Here is a 15191-nt window from a genome sequence, read left to right as displayed (position 1 = left end):
TATATAATTATAATTGTTAGTGTTACGCGAGAAGAGAAGAGAAGAGCAGCCCCTATATTATTTATACGAGACCGCAAGCCCCAGCCAGCCCAAAAACCACAAAACCTTACGCTCCTGCGAGGGAAAGCCCCCCCCACCCAGAAAACAACAAACTATTCTAAATATACGTATAGTACATATAGGCATGCATTCGGGGGGATCTTTGGTTGATCTTTGGTGTTTGTGGGAGGCGGTCGATCGGTCCGTCGGTCCGTCGGTCGGTCGGTCGGTCAACACACAACACACAACACACACAAAACTGAGTACAGTGTTAGCGATGTATAATTAAGCGAGACGGAGCAACAAATACAAAATAGCGAGCGACAACTTAATGGAAATATTTAAATTATTTATGTACACACAGACACGACACCCTCTACATACAATTATGTACATACATATGTATGTATGTACCATTCCACCTCAATGGATAGATAATTTTGGAATCCTTATTTTTACTTTTTGTCATTGTCCCATTCAAAACCAATCACAACAATCCAATATTTAACTATTTATATTAGTTCGATTGATTTCACAGTGGCAGTGGTATTATATTTATGTACAATTTGAAACAATAGCAACAGAATAATTCGAAAAAATTCAAAACAGAGAGGAATAGAGGGAGATGGAGAGATAGAGAAAGAGAGAGCGCGCTCGTTGATCAATCAAATGTGGGGGGTATATAATTCTCAAAGTGCCTTATCATTAATATATTATATATGAATATGAAACAAATACAGAAAACACACAAATTATGTATAGTCTTGAGAAAGAGTGAAAAACAAAACAACAAAAAAAGGCATTAATTATTTATTTGTATTTAATTACTATCAACCCAATCAATCCCCACTTGTTACGGCAGAGTGCAAAGGTCTACCACATAATGATACTATGTAAACAAACCAATATAAATTACTGTTTTTTTTTTTTTTGCTGTATTTATACTTAAACTTAGACGTAACTGAAACCCTCAGCTTTTGGTTATTACTATACGATAATTCTTTTTATAAAAACATGCTCTTCCCTTTGTACAACAAACAAGCACAGAAACACAAAACAAAATCGTACGACCGTCAATATGTGGCCTTATCAAATGGAACCCTTTACTCTACGCCTTACGCCCCACATCGTCTTCCCTTTAAAGTAATAATGAATACTATGCTAATCGGAAGGGAGAAAGAGAGAGACAGAGAAATAGAGAGAACTCTGGAATGACCCACATAAACAATATCAGAGAGGAACATGAAAGAGTTTTTGAATGCCAGTTGAATTATTCATTATTCATACAATATACTTATTATATACTACAATGCCTTGTTCGTTATTTATGTAATCATACAATCTATATACCAAGATAGTTCATAGATTTCTTCCGCACAAAAGACAGCAACGAGAAAAGACAACAACCGATCAGGATCGAACACAACTGTACATGAATTTTGTTACATGCTGAAACATGCCTATTTATGCTTCCATTGCAACACAACTGTGTATTTTTATATAGTAAATTACATTTTTATGAAGTGAAAACCATTTAGTTTACGGCGAATTTTAGGTTATTTAGCAATTAAATGAAAGCGTTACAAAATAAATGAAACAAAAAAAAAACCAAAGTCGATTCCATTTACCCAACAGCAACGGGGCCGCTGTCTATGGCGAGGGTTATCGCCAATCTCTCTTCCAGGGCGTCTGTCGACGGGGTGACGGTGACTGTGACGGCGACGGTACGCTATCGGTCCGGCGGAGAGACCGTCCGGCACACCGATTGCAAGCTCTGCAAACCTTTTTTTATGTTATTTCCAAACCATTCGGTTCCCGCCACAAGGCATTTGCACCTGAACGATCAGAGAGGATCTTGAGGTATCGAAACGCCACAATTGACCGACTGGGAAAGTAGCATAGCATAGCATGAGAGCCAAGATCCAAGTAGCAGCAGGTTCAAGAAGCTTCAGTTGCGTCATTGCAGCCATTTTCATAGTTTCATAGGCGCCGGCTTCCAGAGTTTCATAGCACCCAAAGAGAATAGTTGCATAGCCAGAACCTTAAATAGTTTCGTAGCAGGCAAATTTCATGGTTTCGTAGCAGCGACTTCAAGAGTAAATTTATTTAGAAATTATGGCATACTCTCAGGCTGTTTTGCAAATACAAATTCTGGTTCCAATCGGTTGGCACTACTGTCCCTATAACGAAAGATATAGCCAAGGAAAAACAAAAAGTTGAAGCGACTTAAAATTGGTACAAAACGAAAAAAATTAAAAAAAAAAAAACGTCAAACGGCCAACCTAGCTTACAAAAGCACAATTCTCGAAATACGAAAAAAATCTATTTTCTTTTATCTATTCGAATTATAATGCATCATCAATACTTTTTCTATATTTTTAACATCGATATTAATAGAAAAAAGTAAATTAAAGTTTTCGCTGGCGCATCAACGAATTTTGGTGCCAATTTGCAGCCGATGCAAAAAAGTATAATTTTCGGGACAGCCGCTGAAGAGTAACCATAACTTTAACATTATTATTGTATGAGCAGAGAGAGCCGCCTATGTTGTAAAACGTTGACGTTCTGCAGAGCTGCTGCGCTCTCCCGCTAAAGGGGCTCTCTGCCGCCGCCACTTCGGCAACTACTTTGATCTGTTGCCGCCACTTCGGCAATCACTTTGATCTAACGGCGTCGTCTATAGTTTAGTTCTATGCTAACCCCTCTGCGCATTGGTTGCATATCGATCTCGCATAAAGTTTATCTGGCAATAGCAAGCAATCGGCTTCCGCTAAGCCACCAAGATTAAATACGAATTATAAACTTTAACCCAAAATCTCTTTTCATTTTTGAAACACATAGGTGCCAAAAAAGCTTGGCTTCTCAAACATATAATTTATAAAAATAATTGAAACTGTTGAAATTAATTGCTTTTTCAGAGTTACATAAATGAAAAATGTTTTTTTTTTAAAGGTTTATCTCCGACATAATAGTAATGAAGATAACCTTAAATATTTGTTATGTTTACGGTTTTAGCATTCTTCCGTGGAGCTTACCAAAAAATTCTGGACTTGTCTAGTTGGTAATTTTGTTCGTCCTGATTATAAAACAGTAAATATCATTGTTCTTTGATTGCGTATATTTTTTTTTTAGTAGTTTCATTGTTTGCCGACCAGAATATGACTAGTGTTTCAGAGTGAAGTCTGACCAGGCGTTGTAGACAATTGGATGCGTGTAGATGTATAACAGCACCCACATTAGGAACTCTCAGATTTCGATTGGGCAACTCTTATATCTCTCTATTATATTCGATATTTTACTCATATAGGCGTGAGCGAGCGAAGCGAGTGTGCAGTGCCTGCCCTCTAGTGCTTGCCCTCTAGTTATACATAGATATATATTAGTTTTTGCAGCCGCATTGAAATTTGAGGCAAATTTGAGGTGAATATTTCCATATGGACTTGTAGATAGCCAATTTTCTGAGCAGAGATAGCTTGTTTTTGGGTGCAACCACGACCTGGTGCTGAACCATGATTGGTGTGGGCCTTGGAGTTCAGTGTCCTGTCCAGTACGACACGTAATTATCTGTGGGAGCCCTTGCAATCTTGTTGTAGTCTGTTGTTTAAGGCATAGCTTCGCCATTTCTAGTCCGATCTAGACGTGCAATGGCTTTCGATGATCGGAAAAATATGACTTATGGAGTCCATGGAGATCCTATCAAGGATCAAGGATCAAGCAGTTCAAGACTAAATCCAGCTAATCCAGAGCGAAACAGAATCAGAAAAATGTTATACACTGCTTTTGTTTTATTTGCTTGTATTTCTTTTTATTTTTATTTATATTTTGTTTTTGTTTTTAGCTTTTTAATATGTTGTATTTAATTTTATATTATTATTTGTAAGCTTACAACTTAAGGCATAAGGTTACAAACTAAAACTTAGGTGCTAAACATCATTACCATGCTATCGATCATAATCAGCTCTAGCTCTGCGCCTCGTCGCACATTATGCGAGTATGCATATTTGCCCACACAATATGCCTGTTTTACCATCTATCCCTCGATCTGTTTCCATATTGTTTCATAAATATTGGTTTATTGTTATCGATGATGTCTTCAAAAACTGTTTTTGTTCACCATATTTCGTGTATACCATATAATATATAGATTTTTGTATTGTTCCAACAACAGAATAGATCCAAAACAATAGAAAGTTCATCCAATATACCGAATTTCCATTTGTGGTTTGCTTAAATCGTTTTAATGCGCTTCTCCTTGTTTTACATACATCCGTCGACTGGCGCTTTCGCACAGCTTTAAAATTCGGTTATTTTTGTTCATACATATATTTATCTGTTTTCTGTTTTTATATATTTATATGCATAGAAAGTGCTCTCTATCGAGGATCGAATCGATTCGGATTCGGAATCGGAATTGGGTCAGGATCGGGTCGAGTGGGTCGAGCAACGGCAAGCTGTTTCGTTGTGTTGTCGGCTCTGTTTCAGGCCAAGCATATGTCCATTAGTCTGTCCGTCCTCGTCCCAGTCCTCGTTCCGGCTCCGTTCGCACCACATCACCACAACCTAACCCCAATCCCGACCCCAACCCCAAAACACAACCCAACCATAACCACCCGCCAGACTGGGGCTCCGGACGCCGTTCAATTTGTTAGTTATAATGTTTTGCCGTTTTACATACATTTATTCATATATATATATATATATATATACATGTACATATATACATATATATATATATATACACATGTATATATATTTGTAAAATTGGTTTCTGTATATATAGAATTTGTTTCATTATTTAATTTGTTATATATATATATATATATATATATATATATATTTATAAAAAAAAATACGAGTTATGCTCTTAACTAAAACGTTGCTTCTGCTCTGACGCCCAGAGTTGCGTTACATGTTTCTTGCAGCATTTTCATTTCCGTTTCCGTCTCCGCTTCAATACATATCTTTATCGTTATCATTATCTTTATCTTTATCGGTATCGTTACCGTTAGCTTTTACATTCACATACATATCTATATATTTATCATTTTCCGTTAATATTTTACAGTTTTCTGTTTTGTTGAATAAGTCTTAGCGTTTGTTGTTTACTTTATAATATATGTATATATATATACTCGTATATATATGTATATATACACATATATAGATTGTTTTTTGTTTTAGTTTCATTATGTATTAAAAATATTGAATTATTTTGTTTTGTGGTTTTTCAATTGGTTTCATTCTTGTTTTTTGCGTTTGCATGTAAAAAAAATAAGTTAAAAAAAAAACGAATTAAACAGTAAAATAGCTAAACACTAAACTGTTTCGTAAGACATAGGGTTTATATAAAAAAATATGCATATGTATATCCCATATTTATTCACGTACACATACATACACACGTACATCCATCAATATATATTGTATATATATGTATGTATAATGCTCTGGCCATCAACTGGCCCCTGCTCTCTAGGTATGGTATTACATGTGCATCGTATGTATCATTTGTATGGGGGTTTCTTTTCTTTTCTTTTTTTTTGTTTTCTTTTCGTTTCTTTATTTGACTTACATGCGACATTTCATTAGCTTAGCAGTAAACGTAGTACATAATCATAATCCAATAATAGCGATCGCTTACAGTGGATGCAACACACAGAAATCCATCGTAAATTAATTTTGCGTATATAAAATTGAAAAAAAATATAATATATATATATAAACGAATAATAATCGTAATCGTAATCGTAATTGTAATCGTAATCGTAATCGTAAAGTGTTACGTATAGATAAGATCGATTGAAACGATGCTCTCGCTAAACTTAAGCGCAGTTCTTTCTTTTCTTCTTTCTTTTATGAAATTTACAAAAAGTCGTTTAAATAATGTGTGTGTGTGTGTGTGTGTGTTGGGAGAGGGCGGGGCGGGAGAGGTTATGCTACAGTTTAAAATAATAAATTTACCTCCTTCTCTAATTTCGTTTTCCTTTTATGTTTAGATCTTTTTTCTCTTTTCTAAGAACAGCCCAACAGTGTGTGTTTCTCTATATATTTCCTCTTGATTTACTCTTATCTATACGTTTACGGTGTGTGTATGTATATATATATATATGTGTATTTGTATATGTATATGTATATTGTGTGTGTGGCTTCTTGTTATACATACATTTATGTGGTTATATATATATATATTTTGTCACTACCATTCACAATGTTCTATCGACTGAGGGCGTGGGGGGGGGGGCTTTCGGTTGGGGAGGGGAAGGAAGGGAAACACTTGTTGCACGACAGCAAATAGACACCAAACGCAAAATACACTTACACACCCACACACACACATAGGGGAACAGTAAAAAGGACATTGATGGAACCCAAAGGCTCTCTCACAGTGGAGGGGTGGGGGAGCTAAAAAGGGGAGATCCAAATATCTAAAGAGCGGGTGCATGTGTGAGTGTGAGCGCCATCTAAGAGAGAGAGAGAGAGAGTGAAGTGGAGTGGAGTCCAGAGTGGGGCCCAAGAGTTGCAGGAGCAGCAGCAGCAGCAGGTCTGCTTCTGTCTCTCAAGGGGGAATAGGGGGGTGGGGTAGTGGGGTGGTGTGGGAGGCATGTATGTACATATGTACCAGTCCAATAAAAAACAATTTCATTTGTAATTGCGTCTAATCTAAGCTTCAAATCTAAATAAATGTCAAATAGATATCCGATTTCCGAATTCCGAATTCCGATTTCCAATAGCCGATTGCCGATTGCCGATTTCCAGCTTAAATCCTTTTCCATTTCCGCTCTCCTCCTTTTGTGCTAATCCTAACTACACTAACAATGGGTGCGTGCATGTGTGTGTGTGTGGGAGGGAGGAGGAGTGCCAAGAATTTGGGCATCAGTTAACTTTCTCCCTCTATCTCTCCAGCTCACCGACTCACTCTCCCTCGACCTCGCTGTGTTTACTTTTGCCGTTGAACTCTTAAAGCCTATCGCCTATCGCCCATGGCCTATGCCAACGCGTTTCTCTCTTCTGTGTTTAGCTTTTTACATTTTCTCTCTCTCTTCGTTCCTAGATATATCTGTATCTGTATATATATACGTATAGCTGTTGGTGCATCGTTTCGCTCTTTACATACGATCCTGATCCTGATGGTGTCAGTAGTAGCCCGGATTACCGCCGGCAGCACTGCCACCGCCGCTGGCCGCGTAATGCTCGCTCGCATAGTACAGTGCCCGCTGCTGTGCCGCCCGCTGCTGCGCCACTTCCTGGGCCGCCAGATGCGCTTGCTGGGCCGCTGCTTGCTGGTGCGCTCGCTGCGCCGCCTGCTGATGCGCCGCCTCCTGCGCCGCCTGCTGCTGATGCGCCTGCTGTTGCTGGTGATGATGATGCTGCTGCTGCTGCTGCGACTGCAGGGGTGGAGGCAACGCCGTCGGCTGGTAGGGGTGCCGGGGCGAGGGCTGCTGATGCGTCGTTAGCGACAGCGGTAGCGGAAGCTGCTGGGCATGTGGATGCGTATGCTGGTGTGTAAGCGGAAGCGGGAGCGGTAGCGTGTGCGGATGAGAGTGCGCTGGCTGCACGGACGGATGGTGCCGTCGATAGCCGTAGCCGTAGACCAGACTCAGCGGGCTGAGGGGGTTGTTGACTGCTGCTACCGCTGCTGCTGCCGCTGCTGCTGCTGATGCTGAAGCTGCTGCTGGAGGCGCCGTCGCTGCTGCCGTCAGATGTCGTAGACCCGACGACGACGCCTGCAGTCACAACTAATCTTCGTCGCTCAGTGCCTCGTACTTGGACGACAGCAGAGGCTTTGGCTCGCTGGCCGCTGCTGCTGCTGCCGCCGCGGCGGCTGCGGCCGCCGATTTGCTGGAACTCAGGGAGCCACCCCCCTGTCCGACACCGCCACCACCCCCGGGGCCACCCACGCCACCGGGTCCGAGGCCGGCTCCGCCGCCGCCCACCACTAGACTAACGCCCCCGCCCGCGCCCCCAAGATCGCTCAGGGCGTGCGCCGCCTTGGTCTTGGCGCTCAGGTGGCTGGGCGGCGCTGGCTGGTGCGCCAGCTGCATGGCCTGCGGCGGCGGCGGCAGCCCGCCCGCAGCGCTGGGCACGGTGAGTGCGCTGAACGGGTAGGTGTAGGTGCTGGCGGCGAAGGCCTGCGGTGGCGGATGGTAGGCCGACGGGTGGTGGCTATTGGAGCCGGCGCCGCCCGAGCGTCGACCGCTGCCGTCGACCACCTCGTACTGGTTGGGCGTCTTCCGGGACACGCTGATCTCGTGCGACGGCGGCGGCTGCTGGGGATCCTTGCTGCGGTGCTGCTGTTGCTGCTGTTGCTGCTGTTGTTGTTGCTGGTGCTCAAAGGCGGCTACCATGTGGGCGGTGTGCGCTGCGACTGCGTTCGACTGGGCCACTAGGTCGCCGGGATCGTCATCCGATCGCACTTCCACAATGCGGTTCTTGGCATAGCTGACGCCGTCACGCATCACCTCCGCGATGCGGTTCTTCACGTATTTGTATATGGTGGTCACGGATCCGTCCGCACCGCCTCCGCCCGGCACACGCTGGTCGGGGGGCGGAGGAACGCCCACGCGACCCACAACCGAGCTGGGGCCGGGCAGGTAGTAGTGGCCGGGGTCTCCGCCGGCCACCACAGCCTGGTGGAGCATAAGCTCGTGGGCGTAGTTGCGGGGACTGACCGGCTGGGGCATGCGGATGATGTTGCGTCCGTCCTCGGGCGTGTTTGCCCTGACGCCGGGCGGACCTCCGGAGGATCCTGGTCCCCCACTGGGTCCGCCGCCAGGACCACCGCTGCCGGGCATGCCCTGCTGCTGCTGGTGGTGCTGCTTCTGTTGCTGGTGCTGCTGGTGGTGGTGTTGCTGCTGCTGCTGCTGTTGCTGCTGCTGCGCCTGGTGTTTGGCCTCCTCGGCCTTGTGCTGCATGCGTCGGTTCTGCTTCCAGCGGTCTGGCGGAAGCATCGTCTGCGGCGGCCCCTCCATGTAGGTCATGAATGGGGGCGTGGGCCGCATGTGTGGATTCGAGACGTAGTCGTTGGTGATGATCGAGTCGGTGAGCTCTCCGAAGGTGATGCTCTTGGTGTGGATCTGCTGGGGACTGGGTGCTGGTCCGGGACCCTGCGCCTGGGATGTGGGCGTATGCGGCTGGCCGCGCATCGATCCGTGAACGGATCGCGACTGGCTCGACTGCTGCTGCGGCGGAGGACCCTGTTGCTGTTGTTGCTGTTGCTGTTGCTGCTGCTGCTGCTGGATGGCAGCCGTCGCCGCGGCGGCTGCGGCGGAGAGGCGCTCCTGGTCCAGATCAATGTTGATGACGTTCGGGGACTGGGAGTTGGCCTTGCCATTGTTCTCCGCCGCCAGCTCCAGCGGCTGTCGATGGTATTGCTGGAGGGCGAATAGGGCGTGGGAGGGAGAATTTGTTAGTTCGGGATGCCTCCACGTTGGGTGGTTTCAGCTCTAGATGACTTACGAATGGGGCTCGCGTGTACTCGCGCCCGGTGGCTCCGGTGGCGTCGTTGGAGCGACTTATCTGGTGCTTGATGATGGCATCGATCAGGTTCTGGGCGCTCAACTGGCCAGGGACATCCTCAGTGGGCTGGCTGGCATGTGGGGGCCGATAGTATCTAAGGATGATCAAGTGGCGATTATTTTAAAAGTCTAAAAGGTTTCAAATGGTTTCAACTAAAAGGCTAACATCGGAGTCCCCCCGTTTTAGACAAGAAAGAACTATCCATATTCCTGGTGCACATACAATGTATCATCAAAAAACGACTTCTAGGGATATAGAATTGTGTATGCCAATAGCTATCGCACGTGTATATTTCAGGCAGGATCTAATGAGATGAATACTTGGAGACATCAGTGCATTCAGCATCAGTGAGTGGGAGAGCGGATGGTACTCGTATACATATATTTTCACTCATACATATATATGTGGGGCATCAACCAAGGGAAAACGGATTTGTATTCTGACAAGAGGCTTAACTTGAGTACCCTATTATTGGATAGATTGCTGCTTAGGTTCATTTAGAGGCGCATGCGCATGCGCACGCTACAAAACCTGAGGCAATGAACATTTACTTTTCGTTGTTCCGGGTGGACCTTTCCATGGATACTTGAAGGTCTGCAAATTCAGGGGAATTCAGTGCTAGAGCTCTTCTCCCGACATCCTGCATACGGAACTGCTCTGCGGTCCCCACTCTGTCCACTCTGTCCTCTAGTATCATTAAAAAGACGATATTCTATAATGATGCTGTACTTACTCTCGCTCGCGATCGGGAATGGAGCGCGGTGGTCCCGTCTCGGGGACTGGGGCGCGTATGTAGTGTCCTGGCGGTGGGGGGCCACCGGGTCCGGCTGCAGTGACCACGCCGCCGGCGAAAATGCGGTCCCGCTCCATGCGGCGCTCCCGCTCTTCGGCCACCACGCGGCGCTCTCTGTCCTGCTCGCGACGCTCTCGTTCTCGCTCCCGTTCACGGTCCCGCTCACGGTCCCGTTCCCTTTCGCGCTCCCTCTCCCGCTCGCGCTCTCGTTCCCGCTCCCGTTCGTGCTCACGCTCGCGGTCCCTTTCGCGCTGCATGCGCTCCTGGTTCTGGAGGAGCTCGCGGTCGCGCTCGATGGCATGATTATGCTGCAGCTGCTGGCGCTGCAGGTGCTGGCGGTACTGCTGCTGCTGCTGGACAAGCTGCTGCTGGACGAGCTGCTGCTGGTGCACCATTTGCTGGTGTATGGCCATATCGCGGTACCGCATGTCATGATGGGCTGCCGGCGGCACCTGGGACACTGCCACGGCATGCGGCGGCGGGGCCTGTGGTCCGGCATGGGGACCCCCTGGACCTGGTGGTCCTCCTGCGCCCGGCGACTTGTCGCCCTTCTGCGACGGTACCGGCAGCTGTGGCTGCTGGACGGCCACGTCTACAAACGAGGCCAATGCATCGTGGCCAGCTGCGGAGTTGAGTGGATTAAAGATTAGTCTGTGGCTCCAGGACGTGGGTGGTGAGGTCTGTGGAGCGGAGGGCGTCGATATCTCACCTGGTGGATACTGGTAGGGCGTCACGATGTGCATGCGGCTTGGCGGCGGAGCAGCGGGCGAGGGTGGCTTGGAACCTGTGTTGTGGCGTTGTATCACACCCTGACGTTGCGGCGGAGGCGTACGATGTGGACTGGGTGTGCTGTGGAGAGATTGTGGCGGAGATAAGTTACACATTCCGGTTCCTGGGACTGGACTGGCGCTTGCGACACTCACCTGTTGGCATGGTCCGCTGGGGAGGCACGGCTCGAGTACTCGGGCCGGCCACGTGGCGTCGGTTCCTTGTCGTAAGCGAAGCCGCCGCTGCTGCTGCCGACGCTGTTGCGCGGAGAGGGCGACTCCTTGTCCTTGTCGCTGGCGCTGCCGCGCGAGACGTTGCGCTGCTGCTGCTGGCCCTGCATCTGCTGCGAGGTTATGTAGTCGTGCATCACGATCTGCCGCGTGCTCAGCACCGGGGCCTGCTCCCCAACGAAGGGGGAGCGGCCGTAGGGAGAGCCCACGCCGACACCCACCCCGACGCCATATCCCTGCGGGGGCGGTGCTTGGGGCGAGGATTGTTGCGGTGGTGGCGGCAGCTGGCCGGGCACGGGCCCACCTGGTCCGGACCCGGGTCCCGCCTGCGCGGGACTGTGGCGCTGCGAGCTCTTGTAGAATTCGTACGCCCGCTTGCTCTCCAGATGGTGCTGCGGCAGATGGAGGGGCGTGCCCTGCGTGATGGAGCCATGCTTGCCGCTGTCCGGCGGACACACGACTCCGGGTGGCGTCTGGCGCACCATGCTCTCGAACTTGGGGCTGAGCATCGAAGAGGAGGTGGCCGCGTGCACGATGATCTGCTGCTGGGCGCTATTCGCCGGGGTTCCGTGTGTGATAGAGCCGCTCTTCACCAGCAGCTGCTGCTGCTGTTGCTGCTGCTGCTGCTGGGAGGGCGAGGCGTGCTGCGAGGGATGTGACGGGTGCGACGGATGCGATGGGTGTGACGGATGGTGCGACGGGTGGGGGCCGTGCTGGGCGTGGGCCGGATGCAGATGGTGCGCCTGCTGGGGACTGAGCTTCGGCTGCACCTTGGAGGACACTCGTCCGCCCGACGGGGGCGGTGGCTGGTGCTGGGGCTGGGCCGGGGGCGGCTGGCTGGAGCGCGGCGGCATCTGGCCCTGGCCAATGGAGATGGGTACAGGTACTGGTACTGGCTGGACGTAGATCGAGCCACCCGGCCCGGGCCCGGCTCCGGCCAGGGGTCCCACTTCGGGTCCGCCCGTCACCTTGAGCGGGCCGTGCGGCTGCTGGTACATGTAGGAGCCGGCCGTCGCCAGCGTCGGCACGGAGACCGCCTCTCCGCGATACATGGCCGTGGATCGGACGATGTGCTTCATGGCGCTGGACATTGAGGGCGGTGGCACATGGTGCCGCTCGGATCCCCCGGGACCAGATCCACCCGATCCGCCAGGTCCCGTGTGGGGCGAGTGGCCATCCCTGTCTCTCGGCGGCTTCTTGATGCTCAAGTCGAGGGTCTGCGGCTCCGAGTCCGACCCCTGTTGGCTTGGTGGCGGCACTCCCCGCTGCGGATGGGTGGGTGGCGGTCCGTGACTCGTGGGGACATTGTAGATGATCGTCTCGGTGCCGAGTGGCGGCGGTGCTGAGTGGCTGGACGGGAGCCCGCCCTTGGAGGAGCCCGCACCTATTCCGGTCTTTACAACGGGCGTAATGGTGGCCTTGTCCCCAACACTGGCACCCACTCCCACGGACGTGGCGGCGGGATGGCCTATAAGTCCGGGATGTGTTAGCGGACCCACGCCCACACCGACTCCCCCCAGATGGGAGTTGACGACGGAGAGGGTGGCCAGGTTGCCGTCGCTACTGCTGCTGGTTCCGTTGCCGCTGCTGGAGGATGACGGCGGTGGCACGGCCGCTGGACGCGACGGCAGCTTCTGCACGGATGTGCCGTGCGGCAGGCCGCTGGGCGGTCCACCCACCACCTGCTGCTGCTGCTGTTGCTTGAGGATAGCCGTATTCCCGTCCTGCCGATACTCCCGGACTATAGTGAGCTCCTTGCGCTCCAGATTGTTCGGATGCTGGGAGGGAGGCGGCTGCTGCTGCTGTTGCTGCTGTTGCTGCTGCTGGGAGGCGGCCTGGCTGGGGGGCATTCCTCCGGCAGAGGAGGACTGCTGCGTGGACTGTTTGCGCTCCGGTCCCTTGTGCTTCAGCGACCGCTCGATCACGGAGAAGACGCAGTCCTGCACATTGTTGACCGCCTCACGGCGCATGCTGATGGGACCGTTCATCGGTTGCGACTGTGGTTGCTGCTGTTGCTGCTGCTGCTGCCCCTGCTGTCCGACTCCCATTCCGGGACTCATTCCGGGCGGCACTCCTCCCATTCCGGCTCCTCCCATCACCACTCCCACTCCTGCGGCGTTTGGTGGCTGCAGTCCGCCTACATTGTTGCTGCCATGACCGTGTCCGTGTCCATGTCCGTGTCCGTGTCCATGGCCGTGCCCGTGGGCATGCGGATGGCCGTGTCCAGGTCCGTGCACGTGTCCGTGGACATGGCCGTGACCGTGGGCGTGGACAGCGTTGAAGAGCACCTTGGGGCTCTGGCGGTTGGCCGGAGAGTTCTCGTTCTCCTCGTCGGCCGTCTCCGTGGCCGAAGAGTCGTACTCCTCGCTGGTCTTCTGCTTCTTGGGCGCCTGTCCAGCGGCCGGGGGCAGCAGGCGCTCGTTGTCCGCCGCCGACGGTGCCTTGGAGCTCATCCGCGTGGGGGTGATGATGAGCGGCAGCTCGGGAATTCCGCGCAGTCCCACGCCCACGGGCGAGGGCTTCTGCTGGTGCAGGTGTTGCTGCTGCTGCTGCTGGTGCGGATGCTGCTGGGGGACTGGCGGAGGCGGCTGGGGCAACTGGATCCCCAGCTGGTGCTGTTGCTGCTGCTTGGTCAGGGTCAGGGGCTTGTGGCGCTGCAGATTCTCGGGACTCTCCACGGAGGCTGTGTCGGAGCCGCCAGGCTCTCGCTCGTCGCAGGACGAGGTGCTGACGTCCGTCTCGTCGCCGCCGCTGCCCCCGCCGCCGGCAGCGTCCGTGAGATTCAGCTGAGGGTCGAGCTTGCGCCGGATGCGCATGAGGCAGGCGGAGCAGCAGCGCGTCGCGTGCGGCGGTATCTGGAGCTCCGCCATCACGGGATCGCGCACCTCGGGCGCCAGCTCGAACAGTCGCGTCGGTATGTTGTGCAGCCGCTGTGCCCGTTCCTTGGGGTTGGGGCACGTCGAAAGGGGACAGCTCGGGTAGCGGTTCCGCACCGATTTGCACTGGCAGCTGTTGCACACCCGCGCCCCTGCCGGTATCGACTCGTCCGGTATGCCATACTGCTGCCCACGGCCCTTCTTCAGGGGCCGCGTCCTTGGACATGCCTCCGCCTTGCACACGAAGCAGTTGGCCAGCTTGTCTGCAACAAAAGAGATAGAGAGAGTGGGTGAGTGGAGAGTAAGCAAAAGTTATGCAAACACATTAAAAAATACGATTTAATTAAAGGCAAATGGTCAGAAGAGGGCGGTGGGTGGAGTGCCACTGGGGGAGTGGCTGTGGGAGACGCTTTCATTAAGCCACTTAACAAATAATGAGCAGCAGCAGCAGCCAATTGAATATTTTAAAACGCCCGCCCGAAGTGGGGGAAAACGGACAGGGGATGGAGGAGGGATGAGGATGAACAGATTCACATGGGGATGAATGGATGGAGCGAAATCTAGAGTGGATTGCAGACACCGCAGACTGAGGTTGAGCGGAGCAATCAGATTTCATTATACTCGTATCTACGAGCAGTGTTTCCAAAGAGGAACATATGGAAAGGAAACAAGTGGGAAATAGAACCATGGAACGAGGGAAACACAACCATGGGATGAGTGAAAGAAGTGGGAAACATAGCAATGTAAAGAGTGAAACAAGTGGGAAGCAGACCCATGGAACGACCATGAAACGGAACAATTTCAGCTTCTTTGGAATGGAAAGAATTTTCAGCTGAAAAGAAAACTATCCAAAATTCATCCAAGCGATCAACATTCTGAAGTTACAAGGAATCAATCAATTTGGAAATGTGAAAGGAAATGCTTAAGATATCATCCCAAATATGACTAATCAGGCTGCAGAGCTATCTA

General features: G+C 50.6%; 1 protein-coding gene across 1 annotated transcript in view; it reads right to left on the bottom strand.

Annotated features, from left to right (window-relative positions):
• Positions 1 to 5558: 5558 nt before the first annotated feature.
• Smr (nuclear receptor corepressor smrter) overlaps positions 5559 to 15191 on the bottom strand; it is a 62406-nt gene continuing 52773 nt past the window's right edge. The window contains 5 exon segments of the mRNA XM_033382018.1: positions 5559 to 9453; positions 9455 to 9649; positions 10289 to 10970; positions 11058 to 11197; positions 11272 to 14485. Coding sequence (XP_033237909.1) covers positions 7776 to 9453; positions 9455 to 9649; positions 10289 to 10970; positions 11058 to 11197; positions 11272 to 14485 — 5909 coding nt within the window. The 3' untranslated portion in view covers positions 5559 to 7775.

The sequence above is a fragment of the Drosophila pseudoobscura genome, chromosome X (genome assembly GCF_009870125.1).
Source record: "Drosophila pseudoobscura strain MV-25-SWS-2005 chromosome X, UCI_Dpse_MV25, whole genome shotgun sequence".
NCBI classification, from domain to species: domain Eukaryota; kingdom Metazoa; phylum Arthropoda; class Insecta; order Diptera; family Drosophilidae; genus Drosophila; species Drosophila pseudoobscura.
Note: the sequence above shows the minus strand (reverse complement) of the source record. Positions and strands in the feature narration are given on the sequence as shown.